General features: G+C 37.1%; 1 protein-coding gene across 2 annotated transcripts; it reads left to right on the top strand.

The window, feature by feature from the left end:
- The first annotated feature begins 484 nt into the window (after nucleotides 1-484).
- LOC100248336 (double-stranded RNA-binding protein 2) lies at nucleotides 485-5,394 on the top strand. Of its 2 annotated transcripts, XR_786005.3 has the most exons (4): nucleotides 485-1,156; nucleotides 3,027-3,246; nucleotides 4,111-4,953; nucleotides 5,052-5,394. XR_786005.3 is itself a non-coding variant. In XM_002285135.5 (3 exons), the coding sequence occupies exons 1-3, from the start codon at nucleotides 911-913 to the stop codon at nucleotides 4,884-4,886; spliced, it is 1,242 nt and encodes a 413-aa protein (XP_002285171.1). In that variant the 5' UTR covers nucleotides 485-910; the 3' UTR covers nucleotides 4,887-5,394. The 2 variants fall into 2 exon arrangements, 1 of the variants encoding a protein (XP_002285171.1); XM_002285135.5 differs by having other exon boundaries at nucleotides 4,111-5,394.
- The last annotated feature ends 5,487 nt before the right edge of the window (nucleotides 5,395-10,881 follow it).

Genomic DNA, 10,881 nt, shown 5'->3' with positions numbered 1-10,881 from the left:
ATGGGGGTGCCTTAAAGTCAATGAATGCGATGTTCATTGGCGAGGCAGATGAAAAACGCATTTATGCCCTAAAGATGATCAGCCAAACTAATGCTACCTACCCTAAATTAGAACTTCAAACTTCCTCAGGTTCCTCTAATCAACTATTGAATAATGTTGACGTTTATCAAACTTCTTTTTTTCTCTTTGAAAAACAAACCAATTTACAAAAATAAGAAAAATTGTATAGGATTATAAAATGGGTTTGGACTTTGATATTAGTCTACAAAGTTCTAATTTAAGCGTATGTATTATGTATATTGTAGGCCCAGCTTTCGTATGGGCCACTCTTAAAAATGGATGTCTGGGCCCAGACCTGAATACGGAGGCTTGGTGGTTTCAACACGGTAAAGCTGACTCATTCCTTAATTATCAAATAATCAATATTAATTAACTAACTAATAAACTAAACAACAAGTAGAACTAATTACTAAGAAAAAAAAATTAAAAATATATATATATATATATATATTCATGGAAAATCTAAGGGAAGATCACATCCATGCAAGCCTAACGTTGAGTTGACTCCCAACATTTAACAAATAAAATAAATATACAAATTTATTAAATGAAAAAAAACAAAAAACAAAAAAGAAAGGAAAAAGAAAACATCACTAGAAAATACCACAACTTCATATCCTCTCTTTCTCTCTCTACAGAAAAACCCTAAAACCTCGATCTTGCCGGACTTCATTTCCGGTGAACACTGGTGTACGAGTCAGCGCCTTTTTCTCTCATTCCGAACGGGGAACTACGACTTGGATCTGGCTCCGGGAGGCATTTCCTGGGTGAGAAAATCGGTTTCTAGGGCGAGAAAGCGGAGGGATTGGAGTAGAGAAGCGCGAGACTGAGGGAGAGAAATCGGAGCGAGATGTACAAAAACCAGCTTCAGGAGCTGGCGCAGAGGAGCTGTTTCAATCTGCCGTCATACACGTGCATCAGAGAAGGTCCTGATCACGCGCCTAGGTTCAAGGCCACCGTTAACTTTAACGGCGAGATCTTCGAGAGCCCTAACTACTGCACCACTCTGCGGCAAGCCGAGCACTCCGCCGCTGAAGTCGCCCTGAACTCGCTTTCTAACCGCGGTCCCTCGCACTCGCTCGCCGCCAGGATTCTGGTGAGTCACGCTTCATTAAACGGCCTTTAGGGTATATTCTTGCTTCCGTAATTCTCAAAGCTTTTCGATCTTCTTTTTAGGCTAAATAAAATAAAATTGGACTTTGCTAATGTGCGCCATGTGTTATTTGAGACCTTCTGTTTTTCATCTGCTCCATTGCTCTGTATTTTCTTGCGACGATCGGTGCATTTGAGCAGCTTCTTTCACATATTTCGCCCGCCCCGCCAGTGTAACTCCGGCATGCTTTTTGATCGGCGGTTTGGGGATTGGGTTGAAAAGGGGTTGATTTTGAAATGACCGAAATATCCTTGGGTCTCATTTTTGGGTAGAATTGCAAAGTCGTGGGATATTCTGGCTAGCTGACGCGGATAATCTTAATTTAGGAAGCGAAAGTGAAAACTGTGTGGTATCTGTGAAGCCATAACTAAGATTGATCTAGTTTGCTTGTGTTTATTATTCCATCGCTGCTGATTGAGTCTTCTGGTACATCAGGGTTAATGATTGCTTATAGGGGTATTCCAGTCAAGGAATTTGTGGTAAAACCTAGCAATTTTGGGCCTATTCCTTTTTGTTGTTGTTCTTCTTCATTCCCTGTTTGGCCATTGAGAAAAGAAAAAGGGAAATTTTGGGTTGATTTATTTTGGTGTCTGGAGGAAAAGAAAACTACTCCATTGAGCCAGGTGGCTGTATTAGTCTTTGTTAAAGCGTGGTTTTTTGTTTTCTTATCTCTAATTATGAAATGAAATTCAAGAGTTTGATTCATTTTCCATTTTATGGATTTTCTTGAAAGGTCAATTGAGCATTTCAATTCGCAAGAGGATTTCCTAAAAAGTAGTCACCTTTTCTTAGCCACACCTCTATTTTCCTCCCCTTTTTTTCCCTTTCTTTGGTTGGTCTCCAAAAGTTTTGAACCTGTTGGATGGAGCACAGGGTTAGAATATTTAATTGTAAGATACTAATTCCTCAGAGGCCTTTGTCATATGTAATTGTAAGATAAAAAAACCATTAGAAAAAGAGGAAAAATTGTAAGTTGTTCTGGGAGATAGGATTTCATGTATGCCTCTTTCATTGCCATTTTTCAAGCTTCATTTTCTCTTTTTGGTGATAGGCTTTTGTTTTTGTTCCTATTGGGACTTGAACCTCGAACCTCCCAGAAAATATCCCAACCGTTTAATAACATGTGAGATGAGCCTCAAGGACGCATTTTTCAAGCTTCAATTGAATGTTTAACTTTTCTGTGAAGTATTTGTTCCAAATTTGCAATTCATTTGAAACCCGCCTCTGTTTGATTGTGAGGCTTCAATTATTTTTCTTGCCTATTCTCTGTTTGCTTATAGAAAGAAAAGTCATTCCTCTTACATATTCAGTTCCTAAAGAATGAAAGGAGTGTCATAGTATGGGATAAAAGTAAATCTAAAAAAAAACCAGTCAACTATTTAATTTCTACTTCCTTGTAAAAATATTTGTTAAAATAATTTGGTCATTAAATAGCTGACTAAGAGTGGGATACTACTCCATGTCATGTCCTCATCTTGTATGTTGTTTTGATGCAATAATTCTCGTGGACCATTATCTGTTTTTTCTGTATGTGAAACACACCATGCATGGCTTTTTCAGAAGTCATCAAAGGCAATATTGCTTGTCTACTTAATGATATAAAAAATTCTGTCAAGATAGACAAATAAAGACTTTGTGAAATGGGGATAATTTGGCCTCAGATTCCATTTGTGTGCTTTTGTCACAGCCTTGAAAAGGAGATATACTAGTAGCTTTCAATATGTGTTGTGTATCCATATTCCTTGATCTACTTGGTTCACAGCTATGATTAGATATTTTTTTCGTGATACTGATTAAGTTTTACCATTGTTAGGATGAGACGGGAGTGTACAAGAACCTTTTACAGGAGATTGCACAAAGAGTAGGAGCACCATTGCCTCAATACACAACTTTCAGGTCAGGCCTTGGGCACCTACCTGTTTTTACAGGTACAGTAGAATTGGCTGGAATCACATTCACAGGGGAACCTGCAAAGAATAAGAAACAGGCAGAGAAGAATGCTGCAATGGCAGCTTGGTCATCTCTAAAACAATGTAAGTTCCAGTCTAAATTTTTTTTAGTAGTTAGTTGCAATGGTAGTCAGTAGTAGATTTATGGAGAGTTATATATATATATATATATATATATATATATATATGTGTGTGTGTGTGTGTGTGTGTGTGTGTGTATGTATCAAATATATAAAATTAATAATAGGAAAAATTACACCAAGAAAAGTGATATATATACATGCTTTGTCCATCAGTCTCTGTCTATCCAGTGAAATTCTTTATGGCAAAGATGAACTTATGATATATGTATTTATCTACTAGAGAAGAATGGAATCAGGTTGCACAATAAATGGAATCAGGTTCTAACATTAATAGGGAAAAAAGGGGGTTCAAGCGTAAAGATTTGGAGTTGATAGAATTTGCATCGAGTCTGATGTTTATTTAATGATCCGTGTCCAATTGCAATACTACTAAGTTGTTGGAAGATGACTGACATTATACCTCACACCTGAACTTAGGACATATGATTAGTATATCAAGCAAGAGTGGATATATCATAGAACTGGGTTGGTGCAGAAGGCTCATTCTAATATGAGCCTGCCAGTTGATGCTAAGGATTTGAGTCTTCCGTTTTAAATATCATTTTTCTGCTCCATTCTGTATAGGATTTAACATCTGTTATGTTGGAAAACTCTTGGGTCAATTCCTTCTTTACCGCATCTAAAAAATATTTTCCCTGTATATTTCCTCCTGATAATATCATATTTTTATAATATTCAATGGGCCATTATGTTGATTCCTGCTGCCCCTTTTGTTTGACATTCTAGTGAGATTTTCAGTTTTGCCTCCAATGCATCTCAAAAGCCTTGAAACTTACGTAAATTACATGTTTTCTTTTATGCCCAGTGGCAAAAGAGGCTGCAAATTCATCATCTGAGACAGAGAACAATGATGAGCTGGAGCAGATCACAATAGCACGAGCACTATTGAATTATCGGCTGAAGGAAAAGATGGCAATAGCAAACTCCCCTAGTGGCACGTTGTCTTTCCCAAAGAAATTTCCAATTCAGAATTCAAGATTGTTTAGTCCTCAGCTGCCTCCTGTTGCCACATCAAAAATTCTCCCTTTAATCTGCCAAAAGACACCTCCTCGAAACAGACCTCCATCACCAACTGCAAATGATGGTTCTATGCCATCATCACAGCCACGAAGCAGACCCACGTCAACAACATCAAGTGAGAACCCAGTGCCACCATCACAGCCTCTAGCACTGGACGTTCGTGCAGTCCGCCCCCAGAGATTCCCTGCAGCAGGGGCAGTTCCTTATGTTCCTATCCGGCAGTTTAGGACACCTTATCATGGGATTGCACCACCAGTGACAATAAGGAATGCTGTTCCTGTTTTCTCTGCACCACCTTCTGGGCTACCCCCTCAGGTGATTCGGGCTCCACACATGCGAATTGCCCCACCAGTTTGTGTTAGGCAAGCTGTTCCAGTTTTTGCTGCTCCACCAGTACGAAAAGAAGATCCTCTAGTTGTTCGAAAAGAAGATCCATCAGCTGCTTCATTGCCTTCCCTGCCAACTAAATCACCAGCTCATGTAGAGGAAACTGGAAGTGCAACTGCCAATGACCTGCAAGAATTTGAAGCAGTAAAGAGCTTGGAACAACTAAAGATATGATGGCGGTTGGGTTGGGTAGGACTTAAATCGACAAGGAATTATATTATGGTCTTGTGTTGGTTTTCAGGTTTTTTGCCTTCCTTTTTTCATCTTATTATATGAGTGCGCTTCAACCCCCTCTTTATTTGCCAGTTCTTTGTTTTGTTAAAGCTACGTTGTTTGCAGGTTAAATTAGCATCGGCAATCTTTAATCGTTGCAATTCAAGAGCAGCTGCACCGCAAATGCTCTATAGCTTATTGTGATTTATACTTTTATCATGTATGCATGCTGGTCATATCATTTTATAGTAGAGCCGATTTAGTATCCATACAGTGTTTGTTCACACCTGGGGTTCCTTCCATGCTGTAACGCAGCTTTCTATGGTCGGTCATGGGCGTGTAAGGGGAAATTGGAATTAGTTTCTGTAATGTAATTTCCTCAATACTGGGATCATGTAACTTCTTAGGATGGGGGATTGTGACTGTACAGATATTAGTGATAATCTTATGGTGGCTACAATTTGGTTTCTCTGGCGAAAGGCTATTTTGGATTGAACTTTGATTCCCAATTAGGATTAAAGCGGAAATTATGAGTATGATGAGGTGTTTGTACGATTAAAGATGGATCGGAAAGCTTCTGGTATTTCTGAAGCCAAAGTGGATGGAGAAGCTTTTGCTCTTGCCTCTGTTATAATCCTAAACTGAAGCCAAGATCTTTCTTTGAAATCAAATGAAGATGACTAGGGAAACAACCCAATTTTCAGTATTTCAAGGGAGATTCCAAATCAGGCCAGATGCATCTCTGGACTAGTTTCTGCCTTCAATCTCAGTTAGAACAACCCCCTTAGAATGAAAAAGGAGGTTTTCATGTGAAAAAACAGAGGAGTTTTTAAAGGCTCGGCTTATCTCTCAAACTTCAAACTGGAATAATGTTTTCATCCTTTCTTTTTCTTCTTTAATTTTGGGAGACCCCCACAGGACTCCCTGGTTAGCATTCCTTGACTCAAAAGCGTCAAGCCTACTCACCAAACGCATCCTCCTTTCTACATGTATACGAACAAGAAAATGAGAGTATTATTGAGCCCTCCTAATTGCCCATGATGTCCAACATAGGGGACTTGTACATATTTGCAGAATCATATCAAAGACAGTAGATGCTCAAATTCATACACTAATACACTGCCCAAGACACGAGCCTTTTTTTCTCTTTCTAGCATTTTATCTGGGGACAGTCCTAAAGAGAAAAAAGAACTTACCAAAACACTGTGGAGTGGAGTTTTGGTAAGAATCATCAAGGGCTTGATGATGTGGGCCCTTTAGGACAGCGAGTAAATGAGGGGTTTGATTAAGAGCAGGGTTCTGACGGAGGCTTGACTCTTGGATTATCTCATCATGAAATTTGGTCAATTAATTTTGAACCCACTGCCTTCACGTACTTGTTTTAACACAGTTTTCTGAAAGTGGGATTTAATTCAAATGGCCGTATTCATCAAAAGTTTTTTGGCATGTTCATCTCCTTTGGTGCCTCTTATTAAATGCTTGTCCCCTCTCTTACCCATCCTCTTGTTCTTACTTTCCTATGCTTCAATTTAAGAGAAAAAAAATGAATGCTGTTTTGTTGAAACAAAGAGAACCAATTCTGCAATCCACCATACCAATGAACAAAAGCTCTCGATGTCTCTCTGCCTTCCACACTGAAATTTAAACCATGATAAACTCTAAAACAGTACATATTAGAAAATCTCACCAACCCTACACACTCACCCATAAAAAAGAGTTCTTATGGTGAGCCATGTGAAAACCCAATAGAATTTTAAAAGGCTATAACAAACCATACCTACTAATAATGAGACATCTTTATGATAGATCAAGGGTTTACATCAGGTAGTTAAATGATTAATTGAACAAGAAGCACTATTAGATGGCCTATCATGTGGATGATCTTCTTCTACAGGAGAGTGGGATGTGAGCCCACCAAAACCCAAAAGCTACCAATTTTGCTTCAGCAACACCCCTAACCACCAAGAAACAGCAGTGGCATCTTTATCCATATGTGGGTTAAAGCTTTATGGTGAAAAGAACAGAGCATGGAATTGGAGAGAGAGAGAGAGAGAGAGAGAGATAAGTGAAATGATGTAAAAAGAGGGTACTACAATAAGTGTGATGGGCAAGCAAAGGTTGAGAGAGAGAGAGAGAGAGGGAGAGGGGGAGGGGGGGTGGGGGGAGTGCAGAGTGGCAAATCTAAGTGGAAATGGGGTGTGACGTGGTGGGGTATAGTCTCCACTTGAAAGACACCAACACCTCAAAGCAAAGCCCATGTAAGCATTCTATTGATTTACGCAACATTTTTTGGGGAGGTGTGTGTATGTGAGAGAAAGAAAATGGGCCCAGCCCAGACAGCTGGGGCCCACAAAGAGAGGTGTTTGTGGGGGAGACTTGATTGGACCTTGATGGGGCCCAAAAGTGGGTTAAGGAAGGGCCGTGGCATTATTCCTTTCCTATGAGAAAAGCAAATGGGTGAAGGGAAAAGGCGATAGGAACCCTCCACCCATAGGGACATGGAAAATAAAGCAAGAAAACAAAAGAGAAATGAGGAGTGAGTGAGAGGGGAGACAAAGTGGAAGGATGTTAATCCCATCAACCCTAAAGTTTATAAAAGAAAAATATACCCATTTGACTTTGGTTATTGCTCATCATACCCCATTCATTGTACTATATCTGGGACATGCTTGTTATATATGTCACTCATAGAATGTCTTCCTGTATGTGTTCTCTTTGCTTTCTCCAACATCTCCCTTGTCCCTCTCTTCTTTCCCACCTCTCCCCTTCATCACCCTCAATTTTTGCCCTCTAAAAACCCATTACTCTATCCCATCTTATTCAATCAATTAACTAGCCAAAACAAACCACATGATTTTGTCTCAAAAGCCCATTACATCTTTGCCTAGAGAACCCATCACATATTTTGATTTTTTTGTCATAGTGAGTCAATGAAGTAATAATATTTTGCAAAATTGGCCTCAAAAACCCATTAAAAGGTTTGATCTTAGTGAATCAATGAAGCCACCATTAGAGGAAGAAGGTTTGTAGATCACCTAAAAACATCACCATCTTAACCATCTAAGGCATGCATAGGACTTAGCAGCATGTGTGTGTGTGAGAGGGGAGATTACTTATGTCCAAAGTGACCACACACAATAAGACCCACAACAGCATGTATGGAGCATAAAAGGCTTTTCAGTGTTGGAAGGTCAAATTCTTTTACTTTAATGTTTTTCAAAATTTTCAACATGGTTTTGTGATCCTACTGGCATGGAGATAGTGGAATGCAAAGTCATAGAGAGGAGATTGGAAAATCTTTTCTTTTTGAAACTGGGGTTTCAATCTTCCCATTATCCAATCCAAACGGAAGAAAATATGTTTCAATCATTTGGTCTTTTCTATTTTGAGTATTGGACTTGTGGAAATACATCCACAACAATACTTTCAAAGTTTGAAAACTGCAAATAAATATTTTCATCATTACCATCAGAAAATTTCGTTCCATTGATTAACCCAACCTTTGAATGGATGGATTTTTTGCTACGGAAAATATAATAGAAACAAACCAGTCCTTGGACCTACTCATAGGCGTAGTACTCATAGTATATAGGTTTTGTTTTGAAAACAAAAATAGCTTGTGAGAAAACATAGTATCACTCAAAAAAAAGAATAAAATAAAATATATTTATTTTCTCTTTAATTTTTTTCTAATATACTTTGAATTTTAAATTTTTTTTTGTTACAAATTGTTTTTTTTTTAATTGTTACATTAATACAAGCTTGTTGTTGTGTTGTTATAACCTTATATATCTAGGTAGCATTACGATAAGGTGATTCAATTAGTTAAATATATCTACAAATCATAAGATATATAAATCATAATATGTGAGGAGTCAAATTTGTCCCTCACTATCCCCTTTTTAAGCATACTAGTTGAATAATAGCGCACTTAGTATGGAAGGGAGTTTGTCTCGACAAAACCACCCAACGACATAATATAAGGCGGAAAGTCCAAAAATATAACAAAATCTCATCTCAATAGAACTTGACAAATTAGGCAAACTTGCAACACAACCACCACTCGAATAGGTATTGCATGGTTGAGAATGTTTGTCATTTGTCTTCTTCATTACATACTGCATAACTAGTAACGGACAATTGTCCCAATTTGAACTACGATGCATTTAGAGCATAATCAATTGCATGTTGTCACTTGCCCTATGGTGACACTCGACAGAGAATAACTAATTTTCTTTTCAAAAATTATATCAAATTTTCTTACTATTGTTGAAAATCTAATGGAACAATTAAAAGGGGCATCTAAGGGTTCTTAGGATTTTCCTTTTTATAGGTATCCACATTAAGAAATGAGAGATCTTGTTCAAAAAAGCCCTAGGCACAAGCAATAACAACTGCAACTCTAATGATGTATTAATTTAACTTGAAACACTAAAAATTGAATTGACTAAATCCGTTTTCACAATTCTTAAACCAAATCGACCTTAATAACTATTGAAAACTAAACCAATACACATTTATTTGATTTTGATCAGACATACCGAATTTTTAATTTTCACTTACACCCTTACCCATGAGAATATATACAAAATACAATGGAGTTTCCTCCAAGGCTCCACAAGTCTTTACAATGGAGCCAACCTCACCGGATCACCAACCCATTTTCATTGACATAAAAAAATACAATCATTGTATCAAAAAGATTAGTTTTAACCCCATGTTCCCAAGCCCATTTCTTAATTCAATCCCCCTTTTTCATCTTTGCTTGTGATCCAATATTGCCCCATTGCTACTTTTTTAATTAAACAAAACTAAATACCAAAAAAAAAAAAGAAAAAAGAAAAAAAGGGACCTGTGAACAAATAAAATTTTGCAGGGTGTGTGTGGGAAGCATGTGAGAGAGCTTTTCACGCATGCCCAAAAGGAGATGAAACAATAAAAATGTTTTTTGTGTTTTCACAAAATACAAAGCATATTTAATGTATATTAATAGCTTCTTTTTTCCTCTTACATATCTCTTTAGGGCGTTTGTCGAATCCCCAAAAATCACCGACCGAGGCTAATGTGCGCCGACGGTCCGCGCCGGAAAAGGAATGAGAAAAAACATGAAATAAAATAATATGAAAGGGGGGAGAGAGAGAAGAGGATTCACTTTTTTCACTATCATGCGCATTTCGCTTTTTATAATGTTGGTCTGGAATTAAGAAACCGCCCTCCTCTCTATTCAATTCTACTCCTGGTCCCTCAACCCCCTCCCCCCTCCACTCTTTTCTGCCCTTGCTCTCTTTTAATATTCTCAATTTTGCCATTTTTCCTTTTTTATTTATTATTTATTTCCAGTGGGATTGCATGTCTTTTGTTTTTACTTTTTTTTCTTTTTTATAACTTTATGGGTAATTTATTATTATTTTTATTATTTTCGTTTTAAATGAGATGATAATAGCCAAAGTTTTTTTAGGGTATTTTCCCTTCCCATCCCATCCCATTCCATCATAATAAGATAAATTTGAGACAAAAATAAACAACTCAAAAGTGGTTTTATATTTTTTATTAAGCTTATAATGAATTCTAGTGTTGTCTTATCCCATTTTCTTTTATTTCATTCTTTTTAATTTTTTCAATAATAAAATTAAACAAATAAGGTATGTCACATGACCAATCCACTATTATCATTCTTAGTCAGGGAGACAAATATTATTTTTTTTTATTCAATTTCAATCAAACAAAGAAAGAAAATAATTTTTTTGTTCAATTTTCTTGATAGAATATAAACTTATACAACACACTTCCGAAACATGCAAAAAAAAAACATGTATGTAAAGCAATAAGCGAATAGCTTATCCATCACACTACTACTTTTTTTTTTTTTTTTTTAATTTTAATTTCACCATACAAACATCAAAGATAAATTGATTTTTACCAAGTTTTACTCCAAAAACTTACTTTAAGTACAATA

Source organism: Vitis vinifera, chromosome 6 (genome assembly GCF_030704535.1).
Source record: "Vitis vinifera cultivar Pinot Noir 40024 chromosome 6, ASM3070453v1".
NCBI lineage: Eukaryota > Viridiplantae > Streptophyta > Magnoliopsida > Vitales > Vitaceae > Vitis > Vitis vinifera.
This window is presented reverse-complemented; position numbering and strand designations above follow the sequence as displayed.